The following is a 27,180-nucleotide window of genomic DNA, read 5'->3' on the forward strand; positions in this document are numbered from 1 at the left end:
CATACATATTTCCCCTAAATGTTGCATCAATAATGTTGTTTACAAATGAGCTTTATTTTATCAATAAGAACAAAGCTGGATTCAGGTCTTCTAACACGTGGTCCAGTGATCAGTCCACTTTTTTACTATCTAATACTAAAATAAAAATTTAGCCATAACTATATAATTATATAATCTTAAAACTTGGAATTTATTCTAAATTTTGTCCTTAAAAAAAAAAATCTGAGTTACCTAATACTCTAAACATACTTACTCATAAGTAATGTAAAAATAAGAAAACATGAAGTATAAAGTATACATTTCTCTCTAAATGTATCTCCTACTTCTTAGTATGTGTGGGCAAACTTCATACCTTTTGTTTAGTACTTTTAAATAATAAATACATAGGCACTTACTTCAGAAACAATTTTATGTGCAAATAATCTATAATGTGTTACCCATACGTCCAATTTTCCACAAACAAGGAGTTTTTAAAAAGAAAACCACACAAAAAATTTTAATAGGTACTGGACGCCTAGAAAAATAAAGCTTCTTCTACTAGGAATCTCAACTTAGAAGTGAGTATTCTCCAAAGTAGAAATTATATAGTGCCATTTCAGGAACAGACTATTCAACTCACCCCCAACATCCACAAATGCCTATCAATCACAATAGTTAAAACCAGATCAAAACGGTCCAACATAATTAGGCTTCAATATATTAGACCATTATGTTCTTCTAAGAAGCTAATAAACCAAAACCAGAAGTACTAAAATCAAAAGAAATTACTAGAGGCTAATTATCATACAGATTGTTAGTTCCTTGCTGTATCCCTTCTAGGAAAGGAATATTTTACTGCAATGAAAATTTTATTTTATATATAACTCGTCATGAATTTGTCATTAATTGTTACATAAATGCTGCCTAGTGCCATTAACCAAATGGCATGACCATTTTATGTCCACAATTCACTTCTGTATTTACAAACAATTTTCATGACTTATAAAAGTGATCTCTCAGTGAAGGCTTACCGTTGAGATGCAATCAAGCATCCACATCTGCTGTTCTGTAGAGACCAATGTAGGAAAGAAGTACTTTAATCCCCTTTCATATGAGTGACCTTATATGAAAAAAACCCAATAATTTAGAAGTTCTGTGTCTCCAAAGGAGATTTCCAGATGCACTTATAGAAATGGTTACAGGCAGTAAGAGTTCTAAGAAACATCTTCCATGTCCACATCCTGTTGTAATTTCTGCACCATTCTGTCTTCCAGCTGCTTTTCTTTGCCTTAAAAAAAAAAAAAAAGGGGGGGGAAAGAAAGAAATTAAACTCTTGACAAAGAGCTGGGATGTGAACCCTGGCCACCTTGAACCAGGGTCTCTGCTCTTAACACTGTACTACCTACCTCAAAGAGGGTTACCTAAAAACTTAGGTAACAATGGTTCATTCCTACTGTTTTTTGGTTGTCTGTCAGTCCATATCATCTATATGTGAAACAATGCTCCAGGATTTTGTCTTTTTTTTTAAATTTGGTACAAAAACAACCTAGCTAGGACTTTTGCATAAATCTACCCAATATGTGGTTATAGGATTTGACTTTACTAAGGTTTAGGCATAGCTATATCTCACCAAAATTTCTCTCCTTTTAACAGATTGCACTTGGCACCAGCTGAGTAAAAAGAGTGGTTTCCTAGCATCTCACAAAAGAAATTATGCACACAAGCAACTGCTCAAGTGAGTGCCTAACTGTAAGTTACATAAGCACAAGGAGGGTTTTTAATACAAAACTGTAGTTCTCAAACTGAAGTATCAGACTCACCTGGAGAGCTAGTAAAGAACTAGCTAGCTAGTAAAGAACTCAAGGGGCTTAGACCTCTATGTTTACATACTAAGTCCCCCAAGTAACTCCCACACCAAATGAAGTTTGAGAGCTACTAATATAAAACATTATCCTTTAATCAAAACAGGTATGGGGCAAAATCATCTATTAAATTATTACTCAAATCGTTTTGATTAACTTGGATTTTGTGGAAGCTAGGATTTTATGAAGGGAGAAAAGACGCAATAAATTGACTGGAACTGGGAAACACACTGACTAAATTATTTTTATAAACAGTCATATCATAAATGAGGGAGAACATTTACATGAAAAGATTCAACCTTAAAAAGTTGGTTGGTACCCAATTACATAGACCACAACAATCCAGATTTTTCATTTCTCTACTTAAGGCAGAGAACTCCTGCACAATGCAATACTTACCTGCAAGAGGGGCCCGGATAAGATGGATGTTTTGCTTCACTTCTTTAATGTCCTGAACTTTCTGTAGTTCTTTATTTTTCTTCAACCTAGGACAAAGGCCAAAACTTCAGTTACTAAAATCTCTTTAAAAGACATTAATTCCTAATTTGTAAAAATTGTATTAAGTTAGCCACACAAATGAGCAATGGGAACACAATTCATTTCTTGTTCCTAATTAGCTTAAACATGATTCCTGCACTCCCAATCTGTTCATTCACTGTATTCTTAGCACCTAGTCAGGAATAAAACGGGTTGAAAAGATACTTGCTCAGTGAATGAAGGGATGTGATTGAAACAAAGAATTAACAAGTCTCAGAGATTACACAGAGTAAGAATCTCTAATTATTGAAGTGTCTGTGTTCTCTATTTGAGGAGAAAGATTTGTAGTCTCTGTGTTACCTAATTTTTTAAATCATTCAGTAATTACAAGAGCACAAAACACAAGACATTCAACAAAAAAAGCTAACAGACTAGTTCTCAAGCATTTGGGTCCTTTTTTGTAATGCTTTAAAAAAAAATTTTTTTTTTAAGCCAGAAAGCTGTTGACGCATGCTTTTCTATGACTTTTATGGTGACTAGATCAAAAGCGATGCCCCTTCTAAAGAAATGGCCAATTCCAAGCTGGGGCAGGGAAAATCTTATTAGCCATAAAGCAAAAAGCAAGAAAGGACTCAAAGAATGGTGAGGAACTGTCAAAATGACACACAGCCTGCCTGAAGGAATTCTCACTGGCCAACTTGGGGCACTTAGAACATCAAAATAATGACAAAGAATTATAACTCATTGAATACAATAAGAATTAATGAATACACACAGATATGATGTGAATAAATGAATAAAAGAATAAATTTTGGAACTGGGGAAAAAGGAAAATGCTCTTTCTTAGATAAGAAGGTCAACTAATAAACGGAGAAGAAATGATGAAATCAGAAAAACCACCATTTGGCAACAATCACAGTAGTAACAGATTCAGGCAGAACTCTAATGGATGCGAAAACCAGTAGGTATCAGTTTGAGGAGTAACAGGCTCTTTGCCGAGTCTCAATGTGACTCCCTCAAGATATGTACTGATAAAAGGGGGAAAAAACAGTAACTTTCCAGTGGAGAAAACTGGCAGACACTACTTTAACCAAGCTATGAAAGTTAACATCACCAGTAAGGGACAACAGGTGCCTCTGCTGGGGTGCTTGAGGGGGACACACTTCTATGATGTTCTGGCCAAAGGGACCTGAATTTAATCATGAAGAAAACATCAAACAAAAACCAGGGAACATTCTATGAAATGACTGACCTGTACTCTTCAAACAGGCCAATGTCATCTAAGACAAAGGTGAGAAACTGTTTGGATTAAAGGAGCTTGAGGAGATATGACCACTAAATGTAATGTATGATCCAGGATTTTCTGCTATGAAGGACATTATTGGAACAACAGGTAAATCTAGTAAGGTCTATAGTATTTTAGCAGTGTTAATTTTCTGATTTAACTATACTGTGGTTATTAAGAGCATGTTCTTATGCTGTACACCTGAAACTAATGTTGTGTGTCAATTATACCTCAATTTTAAAATCCCAGAGAAAAAGAACATACTATTTTTAGGATATATATATATAGAGAGAGAGAGAGAAGCATACTTAGGAGGAAAAGGTATCATGTCTTCAACTTACTACGCACAGAGTTAAAGTAAATTTGGCAAAATGCTAACAGAATATACAAGACTTCTTTATACTATCTTGCCAGTTTTTGAAAGTTTGAAGTTACATGAAAATAAAGATATTTTAAATATTCATACCTGTTCATTATAAATGTAGCCTGGCGTTTCTGTTTGATCTCTTCAACTCTCTTCATTGCATCAACTACAAAAAAAATGCATAAATGTTAACAAATTTATGTACATTCATTCAAGCAGGATGATTATAACCAACAGGAGCTTTAACAATCACTACTTTACTGTGGCTTAGAAGTGGATTAAACTCAACAAAAAACTCACCTCAAAAACAATTCCTACTAAAATAGCTGACAAAGGTATGCACCCTTGGCTGATATCACTGTTGACTCTTTCCCACGTATCATTTCTCTAACTTTTATTTTGCAAAAGCCTTTACTACTAAATTTTTCTTGTACTTGAAACCAGTCCAATGCTTTTCAAATTTTATTCTACAGAGAACTTGGATTAATGGCAATTAATCCCATCCTTAGCTTGTCATCTCCATAAATAGACTCTACCTTGTCATAAAAGCCACTTTTTCTTCAAGTGCCTAGGATATGATCTGCACATGATGAATACTGGTAGAATGAACCAATCAATCTGCCACGTTCTTAACCACTAAAATCCAACTGTTTCAGAAAATGTGTAGAGGAGCCTTGGCTATAAGGGAGTTGAGTCCAACTACTCTAGAATCTATATCAGCACTGTCCAATGTAAGATAAATCACATATGTAATTTTAAATTTTCTAGTAGCCACTTTTTTTAAAAAAGTAAAAAGGAACAGTTTGAAATTAAATTTAAGATAGATTTTGTTTAACCCAACATAGCCAAAATACTGTCATTTCAACATGTAATTAATATAAAAAATTATTGAGATATTTTATGCTTGTTTTCATACTAAGTATTCAAAATCCAGCACGTATTTTGTATTTACAGAACATCTCAATTCAGGCTAGTCACATTTTAATTGCTCAGTAGCCCCTGGGGCTAGTGGCTACCATACTAAACAGCACAATTCCCAATCCAGATTCTTAAAGTGTAGTCTGTGGATCTGAGTGGGGCAAATGAATGAGACTCTGTGATAATACCTAAACCAATTACTGTCTAACAGAAACAATAAAATACTCAGTAAAATGCACTGAGAGATCAGGGACTGTGTATGCCCTGTTCATCTTTGTATGCTAGAGTCAGTGGTTATTGGTAAAGGAGACAACATCTTAGAGAACACACAGTATTTCTCAGGAACAACATAAACATCATGATACCAGCACAGAGGATCTTAGTAACTGAAGATCCACAGATGACTAAAATATGTACCTCAGTTTCCATATCAAGCTGAATACCCATCAAATAAAAGTAGTTATAGGTAAAAATGGTCTGGAGCTACTATCTTCAAGTAGTAACAAAAAAGAAAACAAAGGCCAAAGTGAAATAAAACTCAGTGGGGTCCAGAAACGCTTTAGGATCTTCCAATAATGTCCCTGCCAAGAGTACCTTTAGGAATCAATTTAATAATCCTATGAAAATTAGCTATGTATGGTGTAGATATTAACCAGACTTATTTTGGTGATCATTTCACCATATATACAAATATCAAATCATTGTGCTGTGCACCTGAAACTAATATGTCAATTATAGTCTCAATTTAAAAAATCCTATTAATCTCTTCAATTTAAAAAATCCTATTAATCTCTTCAGAAATCCTTGCGTTTGAATCAGTGTTATTTCCTTACCAAATAAACCCAATAAAACCAACTGCTAATCAGAAATTAACTCCTCCGCTAATTACAAAACAGAAGGGAAAGACCTTATTTTTTAAAAAGATAAACCAAACAAGCACACCAAGGGGCAGAATACTGAGGCAATTCCCCATTGGGACTCTGATTTTTCCACACAGTTCAGGAAGATAAACAAGGCTTTAGAGGGTGTCAAATGCTACTACAAAGGCCCATAACTTTCCAACTCTTCCTCTGAAGTCTTGTGACTAACTGGTGAAAAGGTGTTGAAAAGTATGCCCTGCCAATAATCCATTAGAGACCAATAAAGTTGGTAGAATTCTAAGTCTTAGAGACTTCTAGGTAACAAACTACATCACCTCCACACCCAAGACTAGAAATGGCTAAAGGCTGCATAAGCAGGCATGGGGGAAGGAGAAAAGGCAGGGCCGAGGGCCTCAAACACACAGAGACATAGTGGAATCTACAAGCTAGCTTAAGGAACTACGTTTTAGTACATGAGAATTTTTTAAATTAAACCCTCTGCTTACTTAAATAAGTAAACAAAACAGAGAGGTAGGTAGGTAGGTAGGTAGATAAGAATTAAACATTACTTTTAGTTTCAGTAGCCTATAGCTTCATTTTTACCCAAGTCGAGCACTTAGAATTTCTCTTAGAAAATTTGTAATTATCACCTTACATGCTGTACTTTTTAACTTTACAGAATCACTATTATTAGGTATACAGAAAACAATACTTATATCCCTAAACCAAATTATCTAAACTTGTAAAGTGTGTTAGGTTTTTTGTATATTTTAACTATGCCACACTCACCCCCCAAAAGTATTCTACATCTCTATTTTTTTCCCCAGATATTTGAATGTTTTTATATTTCTGTGTAGGCACTTCAAATAATATCAAATTTAATAATTATGTCATTTTTATAATGGATACATCAGCCAATTCTGAAAAGGATTTGGGATAGCTTATTAAAAAAAACCCACAAATACAACAGAGCCATTAAGATAAGGATAAAAGTATAAAAGCTAACTGATGAAAAGAAATCTAATATTTAAACAACCAACTGATATTAAAGTTATGGTAATATCCCAAACCAGTGTCTCCTGAAAATCCCCGGTAGTCCTTGTGACTTACTGGTTTTATTCCACAGCTCTCGCTGGTATCTGACAGGTTCATTTCTACGTTTTTCAAATTCAAATGAATTATCCTGTAAGAAGAGGAGAAATACGGTTTTAAGAGAGGTAGAAAGGAAGCATTTCTTAAAACTTTTTCTCCTTTTCACAAAAGTTCGAAGTGTTTCAAGCTATGGGCACATATTAAGAGTTCCCCCGGGGTGATCCCAGAAGATACAAGTTTTCAACCTTTTTCTCTTTTAAATACCACGATGTACAAGACAGCCCTATTGAAAATGTCTGTCTATGTATGAGTGATTCTCAAAGGGAGGGGAGGGGAGAGGATCACCACCATCCCTCATAGGGGCCTATAACAATCATGGGGATTATAAATGAACTAAAAAAGCTTCCCTTATTTCCTATTCCTAGATGAGACTCACAGCCAGAAAACTTTATATTAGTTTGAACCATATGAAATTTCCTTTTCCCATAGATCAAAAAGTCAAACACTGAGAACTGCATATGGTTCAACAAAAATACCTAGCATGTTTATATATTTCAATACCTATAAACCTTTGTGTTACAGCACAGAGTTGAAACCACATCTTCAAATAATGTGGTACGACTCTGCATGATGTAAGCTTCAGCCTGAAATTCTTTAGTCCCCTCCAAATGTAGTTGATATTTTGACAATTAACAATCCTATTTATCTCAAAACATGCAAAATAATTTTGGAAAAACTACAGATATTTCTTAGTTTTCAAAGCTATCAGACTCTGGCATATGGAACAGCATTAACTCTGCACGTGGCTATTTCATTTATATACACATGCCTCTGTTCAGATCACAGTAACCTCAGCCATGATAAGGTAAGTGGTCACCAGCAAATGACTATGACCCGGCGGCATCCTTTCTTCACTCATACAGTTGCCACCTGTATTTGAGATGCAACATATCTATTCGTCCACAGTGAAAATTACTTTTGTGACAATTATGATTTGGCCTTATGTGTTGTCAAAAAATATTCTTTATGTTCACTGAAGAACCTCAGGTGTCGAGAAAGACAGCAAAGGGCTTCACAGCAACTACTTAGATACTGTCTTTAAGGAGTGGCGAGGTGGGAAAGAGTCATGGGTTTGGGGGAAGAGGAAGTCCGGCGGAAGGGGACAGTTGAAAGCTCTCCCTCCCTCAAAGGTAGCCTGTGCAGCAGCTTCCCCTCCTCCCTTTTTAAGGATCGAGTGCAGATAAGCTTCACCAGGTCCTTACACCAACTCAATTAACAGCAATATGATGGTGGGGGCTTGCCCCATGGAACTCCCTCACCCCTGATTCCTCACTATTCCTCCTTACACTGCCATTATGAACTAAGCTCTCTGCTCTCAGACACACAGTCCTGCTAAAGAAATCAAGAAACTGATAAATGAGTCTACTACAAACCTCAGCTGAGTCCTCACTGCTAGTCAAAAACCCTTTAATCTCTTAACCTCCTTTCAAAATCCTTAAGTAGCAATTTCCAACTTCAATCCATTTAAATAATTCTCCCCTTGTTGCAAGAGCTAAAAATACTTTTTCGAGAATAAGAAAAATCACTTTTACAAACTAGATTAGGAATTTTTTCCTTTTCAGAATTCTACAGATTTATGGTTCTGAGGATCATGTGAGAATTACCAGATGCAAATAAGTCACTCATTAACCATTCTATAGGAAGCCTTGTTAGAGTTAATGAAATCACATCTCCCACCCAGAAGTTAAAATTTTGAAAACTGTAAAAACTATACTGATAGCTAACCGTACTCACCACTGTGAGCTCTTTACCAGCTGCTTTCCGGAATGCTTTGGTCCACCTGACCTTGCGAGGATTGCGCTTCTTTTTAAAGTTTTTATGACACTTGGATTTACAGAATCTGAACACCTACAAGAAAAGTGTTAAATAGTGAAAAGTCAATATTAAAATATTTTATACCATAGGATGTTATCCTACCAAACAAAATATACTATAAAGTCTGAGAAGTAACAATCGTTCTCACAACTGCTTCTACTTACTCAAAACACCATTTAGAAATGTGTGAGACGTATCACATAAAATGGAAATTGAACTATTTTTTGACTAAAACAGCATCACAACTAAAGATTGAGGGCCCCAAAAATATGGTTAAAAACGACCATTGGGGCTTCCCTGGTGGCGCAATGGTTGAGAGTCCGCCTGCCGATGCATGGGACACGGGTTCATGCCCCGGTCCGGGAAGATCCCACATGCCGCGGAGCTGCTGGGCCCGTGAGCCATGGCCACTGAGCCTGCGCGTCAGGAGCCTGTGCTCCGCAGCGGGAGAGGCCACAACAGTGAGAGGACCGCAAAACAAAAACAAAAACAAACAACAAAAAAAATGAAAAGGCAACCTACTGAATGGGATAAAATATTTGCAAATTATATATCTGATAAAGGGTTAATATCCAAAATATGTAAAGAACTCATACTATTCAATAGCAAACAAACAAACAATACAATTAAAAAATGGGCAGAAGACCTGAATAGACACTTTCCTAAAAAAGACAGATGGCCAACAGGTACATAAAAAGATGCTCAACATCACTAATCAGAGAAATGAAAATCAAAACCACAGTTAGAATGGCTATTTTCAAAAAAACAAGAAGTAACAAGTGTTGGAGAGGATATGGAGAAAAGGGAACACTTGTAATTGTTGGTGGGATTGTAAAGTGCTGCAGTCACTATGGAAAACATTATGGAAATGCTTCAGAAAAAGAACAGGACTACTATATGATCCAGCTATTCCACTTCTGGGTATTTACCCAAAGAACACAGGAATACTAATTTGAAAAGATATATGCATGTCTATGTTCATTGCAGCATTACTTACAATAGCCAAGATATGGAAACAACCTAAGTGTGCATCTAGAGATAAATGGACAAAGAAAATGTGGTGTATATATACAATAAAATACTATTCATGCCACTGTAAATATGACATATATATATAATGGAACATTATTCAACCATAAAAAAGAAGGAAATCTTGGGAATTCCCTGGTGGTCCAGTGGTTAGGACTGGGTGCTTCCATGGCAGGGGGCCCGGGTTCGATTCCTGGTTGGGGAACTAAGATCCCACAAGCCACGTGGCACAGCCAAAGAAAAAAGGAGGGAAATCTTGCTGTTTACAACAACATGGATGTATCTTGAGGGCATTATGCTAGGTAAAATAAGCAGACAGAGGAAGACAAATACCGTATGTATGATATCACTTACATGTGGGATCTAAAAAAACAAAAACACAAAGCTCACTGATACAGAGAATAAATTGGTGGTTGTTAGAGACTGAGGGAAGCGGGAGAGGTGGGCAAAATGGGTGAAGGGAGTCAGAAGATACAAACTTCCAGTTATAAAAAAAATAAGTCATGGGGATGTAATATACAGCATGATGACTACAGTTAATAGACTGTATTGCATATTTGAAAGTTGCTAAGAGAGTAGATTTTAACAGTTCTCATCACAGTAAAATAAATTCTGTAACAAGGTAATGGTGACAAATGTTAACTAGACTTACTGTGGTGACCTTTGCACAATACATATAAATATCAAATCATTATGTTGTACATATGGAACTAATGTACGTCAATTATAACTTAATAAAAATAAGATGGTAAATTTTATGTTATGTAAATCTCACCTCAATAAAAACAAATTTAGAGTTTGTTGCCAGTGCCCTACAAGAAATGCTAAAGGGAGTCCTTCAGGCCGAAATGAAAGGACAATGGGCAGTAACTTGAATCCGCAAGAAGAAATAAAGAACACCAGTAAAGGTAACTAAATAGGTGAGTATAAAGGTCAGTATTAATGAATTTCTAGTTAGTGACTCCTCTTTTTTCATAAGATTTAATTTAAAAGACAATTGTATAAAACAATAATTATAAATCTACATCACTGGAAATTAAGATTAATTGTAGTCACCAGAGTAACCATTAAGAAAGTTACTAAAACTAAAAATATACAAAGAAACAAGAAGGGAATCGCAACAGTACACTACAGAAAAAGCAGTCATAAAGTAAGACAGTGATAAGAATTGAGGAACAAAAAAGACATGACATAGAAAACAAATATCAAAAATGGCAGAAGTCCTTCCTTACTGGTAATTACTTTAAACGTAAATAAATCAACTTCTCCAATGAAAAGGCAGAAATTGGCAGGATGAATTTTAAAAATGATCCATCCTGGGACTTCCCTGGTGGTGCAGTGGTTAAGAATCCGCCTGCCAATGCAGGGGACACAGGTTCAAGCCCTGGTCCGGGAAGATCCCACATGCCACGGAGCAACTAAGCCTGTGAACCACAATTACTGAGCCTGCGCTCTAGAGCCCATAAGCCACAGCTACTGAAGCCCATAAGCCTACAGTCCGTGCTCTGCAACAAGAGAAGCCACCGCAATGAGAAGCCCACTTACTGCAACAAAGAGTAGCCCCTGCTCCCTGCAACCAGAGAAAGCCCGCATGCACCAACAAAGACCCAACGCAGCCAAAAATAAATAAATATTTTTTAAAAAAAAAGATCCATCTATATGCTCTCTACAGGACAGCATAACAGTAGTTATACTGTTTATATAGTATAACTATATTAGTAGTTATACTAATATCAGGCAAAATAAGTCTTAAGAAAAATTGTTACAAAAGACAAAAAAGGACACCATAAAATGATAAAAGGGTCAATCCAACATGAAGATATAACTTAAAACATATATGGCTGGACTTCAGGAAGATGGCGGAAGAGTAAGACGCGGAGATCACCTTCCTCCCCACAGATACACCAGAAATACATCTACACGTGGAAAAACTCCTACAGAACACCTACTGAAGGCTGGCAGAAGACCTCAGACCTCCCAAAAGGCAAGAAACTCCCCACGTACCTGGGTAGGGCAAAAGAAAAAAAAAAAGAAAAAACAGACAAAAGAATAGGGACGGCACCTGCACCAGTGGGAGGGAGCTGTGAACGAGGAAAAGTTTCCACACACTAGGAAGCCCCTTCGCGGGCGGAGACTGCGGAAGGCGGAGGGGGGAGCTTGGGAGCCGCGGAGGAGTGCACAGCAACGGGTGCGGAGGGCAAAGCGGGGAGATTCCCCGCACAGAGGATCGGTGCCGACCGGCACTCACCAGCCCGAGAGGCTTGTCTGCTCACCCGCCAGGGCGGGCGGGGCTGCGAGCTGAGGCTCTGAGGCTCCGCGGCTTGAACACAGCCTGAAGGGGTTAGTGCACCACTGCTAGCCGGGAGGGAGTCCGGGGAAAAGTCTGCACCTGCCGAAGAGGCAAGAGACTTTTTCTTCCCTCTTTGTTTCCTGGTGCGTGAGGAGAGGGGTTTAAGAACGCTGCTTAAAGGAACTCCAGGGACGGGCGCGAGCCGCGGCTAAAAGCGCGGACCCCAGAGACGGGCGCGAGCCACGGCTAAAAGCGCGGACCCCAGAGACGGGCGCGAGCCGCGGCTGAAAGCGCGGACCCCAGAGACGGGCGGGAGACACTAAGGCTGCTGCTGCCGCCACCAAGGGGCCTGTGTGCGAGCACAGGTCACACTCCACACCCCTCCTCCGCGGAGCCTGTGCAGCCCGCCACTGCCAGGTTCCCGGGATCCAGGGACAACTTCCCTGGGAGAACGCACGGCGGGCCTCAGGCTGGTGCAAAGTCACGCCGGCCTTTGCTGCCGCAGGCCCGCCCCGCACTCCGTGCCCCTCCCTCCCCGCCGGCCTGAGTGCGCCAGAGCCCCCGAATCAGCGTCTCCTTTAACCCCGTCCTGTATGAGCAAAAAACAGACGCCCTCCAGCGACCTACACACAGAGGCGGGGCCAAATCCAAAGCTGAGCCCCTGTGAGCTGTGAGAACAAAGAAGAGAAAGGGAAATCTCTTCCAGCAGCCTCAGAAGCTGCGGATTAAAGCTCCACAATCAACTTGATGTACCCTGCATCTGTGGTATACCTGAATAGACAACCAATCATCCCAAATTAAGGAAGTGGACTTTAGGAGCAAGATCTATGATTTTTTTCCTTTTTCCTCTTTTTGTGAATGTGTATGTGTATGCTTCTGTGTGAGATCTTGTCTGTATAGTCTTGCTTTCACCATTTGTCCCAGGGTTCTATCCGTCCATGGTTTTTTAAAAAATTTTTTTCTTAATAATTTTAATTTTAATAACGTTATTATACTTTACCTTCGTTCTTTCCTTCTTTCCTTCCTTCCTTCCCTCCTTTAGACAACGAATCATCCCAAATTGAGGAGGTGGTCTCTGAGAGCAAGATTATGATTTTTCCCCCTTTACCTCTTTTAGTGAGGGTGTATGTGTATGCTTCTGTGTTAGATTTTGTCTGTATAGCTTTGCTTCCAACATTTGTCCTAAGGTTCTATCTGTCCCTTTTTTTTTTCTAAATAAGAATTTTTTAATTCAATAACTTTATTATACTTTATTTTTACTGTATCTTCTTTCTGTCTTTTTTCCTTCTTTCCCTCCTTCCTTCCTTCCTCCCTCCCTCCCTCCTTTCCTTCTTGCCTTTCCTTCTTTGCCTTTTTCTTTCTTTCTTTCTTTTTCTTCCTTCCTTCCTTCCTTCCTTCCTTCCTTCCTTCCTTCCTTCCCTCCTTTCCTTCTTTCTTTCCTCATACTTCTACTAATTCCCTCTACTTTTTCTCCCTTTTATTCTGAGCCGTGTGGATGAAAGGCTCTTGGTGCTCCAGCCAGGAGTCAGGGCTCTGCCTCTGACGTGGGAGAGCCAACTTCAGGACACTGGTCAACAAGAGACCTCCCAGCTCCACATAATATCAAATGGCGAAAATCTCCCAGAGACCTCCATCTTAACACCAACACCCAGCTTCACTCAACGACCAGCAAGCCACAGTGCTGGACAACCTATGCCAAACAACTAGCAAAACAGGAACACAACCCCACCCATTAGCAGAGAGGCTGCCTAAAATCATAATAAGGCAACAGACACCCCAAAACACACCACCAGACGTGAACCTGCCCACTAGAGAGACAAGATCCAGCCTCATCCACCACAACACAGGCACTAGTCCCCTCCACCAGGAAGCCTACACAAACCACTGAACCAATCTTAGCCACTGGAGACAGACATCAAAAACAGTGGGAACTACGAACCTGCAGTCTGCAAAAAGGAGACCCCAAACACAGTAAGATAAGCAAAATGAGAAGACAGAAAAACACACAGCAGATAAAGGAGCAAGATAAAAATGCACCAGACCTAACAAATGAAGAGGAAATAGCCAGTCTACCTGAAAAAGAATTCAGAATAATGATAGTAAGGATGATCCGAAATCTTGGAAATAGAATGGACAAAATGCAAGAAACAGTTAACAAGGACCTAGAAGAAATAAAGATGAAACAAGCAACGATGAACAACACAATAAATGAAATTAAAAGTACTCTAGATGGGATCAATAGCAGAATAACTGAGGCAGAAGAACGGATAAGTGACCTGGAAGACAAAATAGTGGAAATAACTACTGCAGAGCAGAATAAAGAAAAAAGAATGAAAAGAACTGAGGACAGTCTCAGAGACGTCTGGGACAACATTAAACGCACCAACATTCGAATTATAGGGGTTCCAGAAGAAGAAGAGAAAAAGAAAGGGACTGAGAAAATATTTGAAGACATTAGAGTTGAAAACTTCCCTAATATGGGAAAGGAAATAGTTAATCAAGTCCAGGAAGCACAGAGAGTCCCATACAGGATAAATACAAGGAGAAATACGCCAAGACACATATTAATCAAACTGTCAAAAATTAAATACAAAGAAAGTATATTAAAAGCAGCAAGGGAAAAACAACAAATAACACATAAGGGAATCCCCATAAGGTTAACAGCTGATCTCTCAGCAGAAACCCTACAAGCCAGAAGGGAGTGGCAGGACATACTGAAAGTGATGAAGGAGAAAAACCTGCAGCCAAGACTACTCTACCCAGCAAGGATCTCATTCAGATTTGATGGAGAAATTAAAACCTTTACAGACAAGCAAAAGCTGAGAGAGTTCAGCACCACCAAACCAGCTTTACAACAAATGCTAAAGGATCTTCTCTAGGCAAGAAACACAAGAGAAGGAAAAGACTTATAATAACGAACCCAAAACAATTTAGAAAATGGGAATAGGAACATACACATCGATAATTACCTTAAATGTAAATGGACTAAATGCTCCCACCAAAAGACACAGATTGGCTGAATGGATACAAAAACAAGACCCTTATATATGCTGTCTACAAGAGACCCACTTCAGACCTAGAGACACATACAGACTGAAAGTAAGGGGATGGAAAAAGATATTCCATGCAAATGGAAACCAAAAGAAAGCTGGAGTAGCAATTCTCATATCAGACAAAATAGACTTTAAAATAAGGACTATTAAAAGAGACAAAGAAGGACACTACATAATGATCAAGGGATCGATCCAAGAAGAAGATATAACAATTGTAAGTATTTATGCACCCAACATAGGAGCACCTCAATACATAAGGCAAATACTAACAGCCATAAAAGGGGAAATCGACAGTAACACATTCATAGCAGGGGATTTAAACACCCCATTTTCACCCATGGACAGATCATCCAAAATGAAAATAAATAAGGAAACACAAGCTTTAAAGGATACATTAAACAAGATGGACTTAATTGATATTCATAGGACACTCCATCCAAAAACAACAGAATACACATTTTTCTCAAGTGCTCATGGAACATTCTCCAGGATAGATCATATCTTGGGTCACAAATCAAGCCTTGGTAAATTTAAGAAAATTGAAATTGTATCAAGTATCTTTTCTGACCACAACGCCATGAGACTAGATATCAATTACAGGAAAAGATCTGTAAAAAATACAAACACATGGAGGCTAAACAATACACTACTTAATAATGAAGTGATCACTGAAGAAATCAAAGAGGAAATAAAAAAATACCTAGAAAAAAATGACAATGGAGACACAACGACCCAAAACCTATGGGATGCAGCAAAAGCAGTTCTAAGGGGGAAGTTTATAGCAATACAAGCCCACCTTAAGAAGCAGGAAACATCTCGAATAAACAACCTAACCTTGCACCTCAAGCAATTAGAGAAAGAAGAACAAAAAAACCCCAAAGCTAGCAGAAGGAAAGAAATCATAAAAATCAGATCAGAAATAAATGAAAAAGAAATGAAGGAAACAATAGCAAAGATCAATAAAACTAAAAGCTGGTTCTTTGAGAAGATAAACAAAATAGATAAACCACTAGCCAGACTCATCAAGAAAAAAAGGGAGAAGACTCAAATCAGTAGAATTAGAAATGAAAAAGGAGAGGTAACAACTGACACTGCAGAAATAAAAAATATCATGAGAGATTACTACAAGCAACTCTATGCCAATAAAATGGACAATCTGGAAGAAATGGACAAATTCTTGGAAATGCACAACCTGCCAAGACTGAATCAGGAAGAAATAGAAAATATGAACAGGCCAATCACAAGCACTGAAATTGAAACTGTGATTAAAAATCTTCCAACATGCAAAAGCCCAGGACCAGATGGCTTCACAGGCGAATTCTATCAAACATTTAGAGAAGAGCTAACACCTATCCTTCTCAAACTCTTCCAAAATATAGCAGAGGGAGGAACACTCCCAAATTCCTTCTACGAGGCCACCATCACCTTGATACCAAAACCAGAAAAGGATGTCACAAAGAAAGAAAACTACAGGTCAATATCACTGATGAACATAGATGCAAAAATCCTCAACAAAATACTAGCAAACAGAATCCAACAAAACATTAAAAGGATCATACACCATGATCAAGTGGGGTTTATTCCAGGAATGCAAGGATTCTTCAATATACGCAAATCTATCAATGTGATAAACCATGTTAACAAATTGAAGGAGAAAAACCATATGATCATCTCAATAGATGCAGAGAAAGCTTTTGACAAAATTCAACATCCATTTAAGATAAAAACCCTGCAGCAAGTAGGCATAGAGGGAACTTTCCTCAACATAATAAAGGCCATATATGACAAGCCCCCAGCAAACATCATCCTCAATGGTGAAAAACTGAAAGCATTTCCACTAAGATCAGGAACAAGGCAAGGCTGCCCACTCTCATCACTCTTATTCAACATAGTTTTGGAAGTTTTAGCCACAGCAATCAGAGAAGAAAAAGAAATAAAAGGAATCCAAATCGGAAAAGTAGTAGTAAGCTGTCACTGTTTGCAGATGACATGATCCTATACATAGAGAATCCTAAAGATGCTACCAGAAAACTACTACAGCTAATCAATGAATTTGGTAAAGTAGCAGGATACAAAATTAATGCACAGAAATCTCTGGCATTCCTATATACTAATGATGAAAAATCTGAAAGTGAAATCAAGAAAACACTCCCATTTACCATTGCAACAAAAAGAATAAAATATCTAGGAATAAACCTACCTAAGGAGACAAAAGACCTGTATGCAGAAAATTATAAGACACTGATGAAAGAAATTAAAGATGATACAAGTAGATGGAGAGATATACCATGTTCTTGGATTGGAAGAATCAACATTGTGAAAATGACTCTACTACCCAAAGCAATCTATAGATTCAATGCAATCCCTATCAAACTACCACTGGCATTTTTCACAGAACTAGAACAAAAAATTTCGCAATTTGTATGGAAACACAAAAGACCCCGAATAGCCAAAGCAATCTTGAGAACGAAAAACGGAGCTGGAGGAATCAGGTTCCCTGACTTCAGACTATACTACAAAGCTACAGTCATCAAGACAGTATGGTACTGGCACAAAAACAGAAAGATAGATCAATGGAACAGGATAGAAAGCCCAGAGATAAACCCACGCACATATGGACACCTTATCTTTGATAAAGGTGGCAGGAATGTACAGTGGAGAAAGGACAGCGTCTTCAATAAGTGGTGCTGGGAAAACTGGACAGGTACATGGAAAAGTATGAGATTAGATCACTCCCTAAGACCATACACAAAAATAAGCTCAAAATGGATTAAAGACCTAAATGTAAGGCCAGAAACTATCAAACTCTTAGAGGAAAACATAGGCAGAACACTCTATGACATAAATCACAGCAAGATCCTTTCTGACCCACCTCCTAGAGTAATAGAAATAAAAACAAAAATAAACAAATGGGACCTAATGAAACTTCAAAGCTTTTGCACAGCAAAGGAAACCATAACAAGACCAAAAGACAGCCTCAGAATGGGAGAAAATATTTGCAAATGAAGCAACCGACAAAGGATTAATCTCCAAAATTTACAAGCAGCTCATGCAGCTCAATAACAAAAACCAAACAACCCAATCCAAAAATGGGCAGAAGACCTAAATAGACATTTCTCCAAAGAAGATATACAGACTGCCAACAAACACATGAAAGAATGCTCAACATCATTAATCATTAGAGAAATGCAAATCAAAACTACAATGAGATATCATCTCACACCAGTCAGAATGGCCATCATCAAAAAATCTAGAAACAATAAATGCTGGAGAGGGTGTGGAGAAAAGGGAACACTCTTGCACTGCTGGTGGGAATGTGAATTGGTACAGCCACTATGGAGAACAGTATGGAGGTTCCTTAAAAAACTACAAATAGAACTACCATATGACCCAGCAATCCCACTACTGGGCATATACCCTGAGAAAACCAAAATTCAAAAAGAGTCATGTACCAAAGTGTTCACTGCAGCTCTATTTACAATAGCCCGGAGATGGAAACAACCTAAGTGCCCATCATCGGATGAATGGATAAAGAAGATGTGGCACATATATACAATGGAATATTACTCAGCCATAAAAAGAAATGAAATTGACCTATTTGTAATGAGGTGGATAGACCTAGAGTCTGTTATACAGAGTAAAGTAAGTCAGAAAGAAAAAGACAAATACCGTATGCTAACACATATATATGGAATTTAAGAAAAAAAAATGTCATGAAGATCCTAGGGGTAAGGCAGGAATAAAGACGCAGACCTACTAAAGAACGACTTGAGGTTATGGGGAGGGGGAAGGGTGAGCTGTGACAGGGCGAGAGAGAGTCATGGACATATACACACTAACAAACGTAGTAAGGTAGATAGCTAGTGGGAAGCATCCGCATGGCACAGTGATATTGGCTCGGTGCTTTGTGACAGCCTGGAGGGGTGGGATAGGGAGGGTGGGAGGGAGGGAGACGCAAGAGGGAAAACATATGGGAACATATGTATATGTATAACTGATTCACTTTGTTATAAAGCAGAAACTAACACACCATTGTAAAGCAATTATACCCCAATAAAGATGTTTAAAATATATATATATATGCACCAGCATGTAAATCAATGAAGTTACAACACACCCTCACACCGTACACAAAAATAAACTCAAAATGGCTTAAAGACTTAAACATAAGACATGACACCATAAAACTCCTAGAAGAGAACACAGGCAAAAATTTCTGACATAAATCGTACCAATGTTTTATTAGGTCAGTCTACCAAGGCAATAGAAATAAAAGCAAAAATAAACAAATGGGACCTAATCAAACTTACAAGCGTTTGCACAGCAAAGGAAACCATAAGCAAAATGAAAAGACAACATACAGACTGGGAGAAAATATTTGCAATTGATGTGACCAACAAGGGCTTAATTTCCAAAATATACCAATAGCTCATACAACTCCATAACAAAAAAACAAACAACCCAATCAAAAAATGGGCAGAAGATCTAAACAGACATTTCTCCAAAGATGACATACAGATGGCCAACAGGAACATGAAAAGATGCTCAACATGGCTAATTATTAGAGAAATGCAAATCAAAACTACAGTGAGGTACCACATCACACCAGTCAGAATGGCCATCATTAAAGAAGGCTACAGATGGGCTTCCCTGGTGGCGCAGTGGTTGAGAGTCCGCCTGCCGATGAAGGGGACAGTCCGGGAAGATCCCACATGCCGCGGAGCGGCTAGGCCCGTGAGCCATGGCCGCTGAGCCTGCGTGTCCAGAGCCTGTGCTCCGCAACGGGAGAGGCCACAACAGTGAGACGCCTGTGTACCGCAAAAAAAAAAAAAAAAAGTCTACAGATAACAAATGCTGGAGAGGGTGTGGAGAAAGGAAACCTTCCTACACTGTTGGTGTGAAAGTAAATTGGTGCAGCCACTATGGAGAACAGTATGGAGGTTCCTCAAAAAACTAAAAGCAGAGTTGCCATATGATCCAGCAATGCTACTCCTGGGCAAATATCCGGACAAAACTATAATTCAAAAAGATAGATGCACTCCTATGTTCATAGCAGCACTGTTCACAATAGCCAAGACATGGAAACAACCTAAATGTCCATAGATAGAAGAATGGATAAAGAAGATGTGAGAGACATATATATATGATATATATATATATATAAATACCATATATATGTATACACACACACATATATACACAATGGAATATAAAAAAAGAATGAAATAATGCCATTTGCAGCTACATGGATGGACCTAGAGATAATCCTACTAAGTGAAGTCAGAAAGAAAAGGACAAATACCATAGGATATCACTTATGTGTGGAATCTAAAATATGACACAAATGAACTTATCTATGAAACAGAAAAAGACTCACATGCATAGAGAACAGACCTGTGGTTGCGAAGGGGGAGTGGGGGTGGGAGAGGGTTGGATTGAGAGTTTGGGACTAGCAGATGCAAACTATTGTATACACTGAGTTGGCCACAAAGTTCATTCGGTTTTAAGTAAAAATAAAACACACATTTTTCATTTTCAGCAAGAACTTTATTAAATGTATTCATTAACCAAACGAACTTTTTGGCCAACCCAACAGAATGAATAAACAACAAGGTCCTATTGCATAGCACAGGGAACTATATTCAATATCCTGTAATAAATCATAATGGAAAAGAATATGAAAAAAATATGTAATATATATGTATAATATATAACTGAATCACTGTGCTGTACACCAGAAACTACCACAACATTGTAAATCAACTACACTTCAATTATATATATATATATATATATATATATATATATATATATATATGCACCAAAAGAAAAAAAACACCAACAGAATTGAAGGAAGAAATAGTTCAACAGTAACAATTGGAAACTTCAAATACCCCACTTTCAATAACGGTCAGAACAAAAAGATCAATAAGGAAACAGAGGACTTGAACAATGCTATAGAACAACCAGACATAATAGACATCAGTAGAACTCTCCACTCAACAGTAGAACATACATTCTTCCCAACTGCACATGCAACATTCTCCAAGACAGACCATAATTTGAGAACACAAAACAAGTCTCAATAAATCTGAAAAGATTAAAATAATACAAAGTATGTTCTCTGACCACAACAGAATGAAACTGAAATCAATCACAGAAAAAAATCTGGAAAATTCACAAATATGTGGAAATTAAACAATGCACTCAAACAATCAAGGGTGCAAAGAAGAAATCACAAGGGAAATTAGAAAATATTTTGACATGAATGAAAATGATAACAAAGCCTACCAATACTTAAGGGATGCAGGGAAAGCAGTGCTAAAAAGGAAATTTGTAGGGCTTCCCTGGTGGCACAGTGGTTGAGAGTCCACCTGCCGATGCAGGGGACACGGGTTCGTGCCCCAGTCCGGGAAGATCCCACATGCCGCGGAGCAGCTGGGCCAGTGAGCCATGGCCGCTGAGCCTGCGCGTCCGGAGCCTGTGCTCCGCAATGGGAGAGGCCACAACAGTGAGAGGCCCGCGTACCGCAAAAAAAAAAACAAAAAAACCCGACCATTTTTATAGAATAATAGTAAAACCTTACAAATGATCTTGAATGAAGGGAACAGTTTTAGGAAAGTCATTTATTTAAATCCCTTTGCAATTCAGAATAATTCTCAAAATTCACTTTCTAAATACCTCAATGGGGGGAGGGGGTTAAAAGTTTCAAACAACCATTCTGAAACTTCCTTTGGTTCTTTCCACCGTTGCACAAAATAATTTCAAAAAAGCAACTAAAACTGACTATAGATTTGTCTTCTAAAGTATTTATTCAGAGATCTACTAGGAAGATTCTTCACTACTTTAATTCTTCACTTTCATCCCAAAAGATGTGATCCTTTAATAATGTTTACAATTTAATGATCATTCAACATGCTCCTGAAATGGCTTATTGGGACTCATTTTATAAGTCTAAAATGCATCATTTTGTTACTTTGTCTTAGAACACATTGAAATTTGTGTGTATTACTAGAGGAAATCTGAAGAGAAAAAGTAATTGAGTTTGTAGATCTTGGCAAAGAAAATTAAGTTGAATTATCATACCTAGAAAATGTGACCCATTAAAAAAAAAAAGGTCAAAATAAGATATAACCATTTCAAGCTAACATACACACACTCACACACACACACACACACACACACACACACACACACACATACGCATATATCACAAACCAAAATACTTTTCATTTTATATACACTTTGTTCTATGGAGACCTTCAAATAGGTCACTAAACACACTAGGACATAGTTTTCTTAGAAATGGTCAATACCAGATCAATCTGATCTAAGCCCTGACCTCATGGAGAGCCCTCTCCTGGGAGACTCGAGTAAAAGCATGTCTACATTCTTGAATTAATTTCAAACCAACTAGAAAATAGGAGACTACTGTAGTCTTCTGGAATAACTCACTATAAAATCATTATTGGTAAAATTTCTTTGAGTATTTTCAGCCAAAGTACTATTACCTTTTTTAAGTAAAAGGCTTCAATGTTTAACACCTACTGGATAACTCCTAAACAAATCCCCACTTCTGAGATATACCTAATGAGAGACCTGAACTTGTCCCAGGTCTCCTCGGTTCCAAAGAGAGCCAATGGGAAGTTACAGGCAAGTCTACTTGAACTCCATATCTAACAGACGTCACCTGAAAAGCACAATGAATTATCTGAAGAGACTGGAGTCACTGAGATGGGATGGGGATTCAATCCCCAAATAAGGAGCAGCTACTATGTGCTGGATGTTGTACTAGATATAAGAATAATTAAAACATGACGCCCTACGTTGAGAAGCTTAGTCTAGCAACGTGGTAAAATCTCATTTTGCAAACAAGAGAGATAAAGAACCGACTAGGATATAAACAATGGGATATAACTATACACAATAATCAAGTATAAAGTAATATGCAAGTACACATTAAGGAAGTGGTTAAATCTATGGTGGGGTAGGTGGTAAACGATTATGTGTGAGACAAAGCTTCATAAGACTCAAATTTCCCTTTTAACCTAGTCCTCTGGCATCATCCTCAGTCTTCAACATGCACACAAATGATCCATCTGAGCCTCAAAGTTCTTCCAACACCTTCAAGTTCTTATGCCACATCTTCAAGTTCTTATGCCACTAATTCAACAAACATTTATTAAGCACACCTTAAGAGTATGTATATTTTTCCTGTTTGCAAACTATGAAAATATGGAACAGTAATACACTAATTCTACTCTTAAGAAACTACCTGAGAAGCATAAGAGGGGAGGTTTCTATGAAAGATGGTCCCAAAAGCTAAAAGCATAAATGCAGAAAGACTAGTTAGGAGGCTACAAAAGCGACAAGTGCCTAATCTGGACCCAGGGCAGGTGGGCAGAAAGAAAGCTAAGACACCACTCTCCCTTGCAAAGGCAGAATGGATAGAACCTATAGCTAGATATAAACGGTGAAAGATTCAAAGATGACTCTCAGTTTCTAGCAGAACTGTCTAGGTGGATGACAGTATTAATTCAGAGAGCAAAAAGATTTGAGGTAATAAGGAACACTCTCAGTAGGCTCACTGTTAGGTACAAACAGGATTTCCCTGTCAAGCGGAAAATTCACACCTGAAACTAAGGAGATAAAGATTTCGGAATCATCAACAAAGAAAAAATGAGGCACCTGTTCTTCATTAGTGCTTCAGGGCCTCTACTTCTTATTTCCCCAATCAACTCTGTTCTGGATACACTGGTCTTCCCTACAGCAAGCTAGCTCCCAGCTAATTCAACACTATCCTTGCTACCAATATAGACTTCCTCATCAACTTGAACTTCCACTGTGTCTGCCAGATCAACATACAACTCTAGATAGCTCCCATCATCCTTTCTAATTCCCATACCCAGCTGACAAACACTGATGGACAAAAATCATAGTCATGATGACCAAATCATCCACAAAGCCGTAATGCCCACTGTGAATTACACCCCAACCTGACAATCATTTCATTCATTGCTATAAATTCTTTGTCATGTTCCTGAGAGCAGGAATTAAAAATCTTTTGGGCTTCCCTGGTGGCGCAGTGATTGAGAGTCCGCCTGCCGATGCAGGGGACACGGGCTTGTGCCCCGGTCCGGGAAGATCCCACATGCCACGGAGCGGCTGGGCCCGTGAGCCATGGCCGCTAAGCCTGCGCGTCCGGAGCCTGTTCTCCGCAACGGGAAAGGCCACAACTGTGAGAGGCCTGCGTACCGGAAAAAAAATAATAATAATAATGCGTGGAAGACCTAAATAGACACTTCACCAAGGAAGACATACATACAGATGACCAAGATGCACATGAAAAGATGCTCAACATCACTAATTACTACAGAAATGCAAATCAAAACTACAGTGAGGTATTACCTCACACTGGTCAGCATGGCCATTAGCAAAATATCTAGAAACAATAAATGCTGGAAAGGGTGTGGTGAAAAGGGAACCCTCCTGCACTGTTGGTGGGAATGTAAATTGATACAACCACTAGGGAGAACACTATTGAGGTTCCTTAAAATACTAAAAATAGAACTACCATATGACCCAGCAATCCCACTACTGGGCATATACCCTGAGAAAACCATAATTCAAAAAGAGACATGAGGGCTTCCCTGGTGGCGCAGTGGTTGAGAGTCCGCCTGCCGATGCAGGGGACACGGGTTCGTGCCCCGGTCCGGGAAGATCCCACGTGCCACGGAGCGGCTGGGCCCGTGAGCCATGGCCGCTGAGCCTGCGCGTCCGGAGCCTGTGCTCCGCAACGGGAGAGGCCACAACAGTGAGAGGCCCGCGTACCGGGAAAAAAAAAAAAAAAAAAAAATCTTTTACATGCTCTTTCAAGTTTTCAAACATCGCTTTGGTCCCACACTTTTGGCAAGACCCCTTACTCCTAATTTAGTGAGGTCAATATTTTTCATGTAGAATACAGACATAAGGTGATGAAACAAGAACTGTAGTTCTTTAGCATGTCAAAATCACCTCAATGAATATAGATTTCTAGCTCCTCGTCCTCTCTCCCCAGAGATTCCAATTCAATAGATCCGGTGGAAACCAGGAATCAGTATTTTCTACAAGTGTCCAGTGATTCAGAAGCAAATACAAGAGAGGTCTAATTCTGAGAAACAATGTGTTAAACAGAGGAATGAGATCCATTCCGGTATGAAAGGCAAATTCATGTATCACTCATAAAGTCTTTCACAGAGGCCTTATACAGACGGTCCCCAACTTATGATCTTTCGACTTCATGATGATGAAAAAGTGATACACATTCAGTGAAAACCGTACTTCATTATAGCCCTACCCCAAGCCTCTATTACCATCTGCAATCCGTCACTTCCCTAAACAGAGAAGTAGCTGCTCCCCTCTGTGCCTTTGCTCAAACTGTTCGTTTTCCTTCCACCTAGATTGCCTTCTCCTCACGTTCTTAAGCAAAATGCAAGATCCAGGATAAACGTCACTTCCTTTCTGTGCCTTTCTACAGACGACCCTCTCCAAAACACCTCCAACAGCTTCATAATACATAACTCTATTATTAAGCCATATGCAACATTTCTATCAACCTCTACAGACTATGGCCGACCCCAAGTCTTAATTCATCTGTACAGACGCGGACCTCAGCAATGATGCTTAACCCGGCATGCGTTCAACAAAGTTTACCGAACTGAAGAACGTGGCCCATGTGCAAAAGTGGGCAAACAGACTCCCAGCTTCCCCGTCGGCGCTGGCTGGAATCGCTCCTCAACCTCATGACAGCCAGCCTCGCCCAACGGCGGTCTAGTGACCAGCTCCGGTCGCGACGCCGGCAGGAGAACCTTCCCCAAGAGGGAGGTCGAGGTCGGAGCCGCTAGCAAAACCAGCCCCACGAACCGAAATCCTAGACCAAACCCCACGCACGGGCAGAGGAACCCCGCGCCGAGCGGGCGCGGCTTCAGCCCGGCGGGAGCGCAGCGGAGCGCGCGCTACTCCCGGCCGTCTCACCTTGCAATCGTTGCGAACGAACATCATGCCGTGGCCTGGGTAAATCGGACCGGAACAGAAATAACACTTCTCAATCCTCATGTTGAACGCTCGTGCGGACGCCGCTCGTGCGGACGCCCCGGCCAGACGCCGCGCTTAAGAGGAAGTGACGTGGCCCCGCCACGGGAAGTGATTCTCTTTCCGGTTCTCCACCCGGAAAAGGCGGTGGTCCTTCGCTCTTGGGGGCCCCCTGGAAAGCTAGCCGGACGTGACAGCGCCACCCCGCGGGCACGCCGGCAAAAGCGCTGCCGTTTGGCGCAGGCCCAGAGTGCGGCCGCCCGCTGGTGAACTGCGCGTTTCTACGCAGGCTTCTGAACTGGCTGTCCGAGCCTCTAGTTTTCCTCCCCACCGTGTCGTACGACGTCAGCATTTACTCACGTCTTGTATATCCTGTTTCTGGTTTGTGCTTTTCCCAAGACGGCTCTCCACACGTGGCTCGTCTCCAGGAACTCATTTCTCTGCGGCCCGAGCCCCGCCCATGATTCCAGTCCCAAGCCGACTTGCCTGATGTCCGCGGCGGGAACCTGCTGCCACGCGCTGCAACCGAAGCAGCTGAGCCTCAGGTTCGGAGGACTTAAGCGGCAGTGTTTTAAAGACTTGTAGTGGTGGTCTCCACCTTTACTCCCCCACCTCCGCGCTTTTTAATTAATATACATATGTGGTTAAAAAAATTTTTTTTTCTTCACAGTAAACTTAAGTTCTCTCCCCAGACCTCCAGTCCTCCTCTCCAGTAGCAGTCACGTCCTTTTATTACCTACCAGAGGTTTTCTGTGCATAGACAAACATTTGTGTGTACGTGTCTCCACTCCCTCTTCTTGATAACACTGATGAGCATCCTGTTCACCCTTTTCTGCATCTTGCTGTTATCTGCCTCCCCTCAATGGGATGTGAACTCCATGAAGGCAAGGATTTTTGTCGTTTTGTTTACAGCTATACTCCCAGTACCTAGAACAGTTCCTGGCACGTAATTAGGTATCCAATACACATTTTATTATCAGTGAATACTTCACATTGTCTTCCATAGTTACATAAGCGCAGTTGTAG

The 27,180-nt window shown here is 39.5% G+C and overlaps 1 protein-coding gene across 1 annotated transcript; it reads right to left on the reverse strand.

The window, feature by feature from the left end:
* Positions 1-391: 391 nt before the first annotated feature.
* Positions 392-26,226, reverse strand: RSL24D1 (ribosomal L24 domain containing 1). Its single transcript, XM_082648316.1, has 6 exons — positions 26,098-26,226; positions 8,632-8,745; positions 6,856-6,928; positions 4,070-4,133; positions 2,241-2,326; positions 392-1,267 (listed from the first exon to the last, which is right to left on the reverse strand). Exons 1-6 carry the CDS (start codon positions 26,176-26,178, stop codon positions 1,194-1,196), a joined length of 492 nt encoding a protein of 163 aa, XP_082504442.1. The 5' UTR covers positions 26,179-26,226; the 3' UTR covers positions 392-1,193.
* Positions 26,227-27,180: the final 954 nt, after the last annotated feature.

Source organism: Grampus griseus (assembly GCF_964374135.1).
Source record: "Grampus griseus genome assembly, chromosome: 2".
Lineage (NCBI taxonomy): Eukaryota > Metazoa > Chordata > Mammalia > Artiodactyla > Delphinidae > Grampus > Grampus griseus.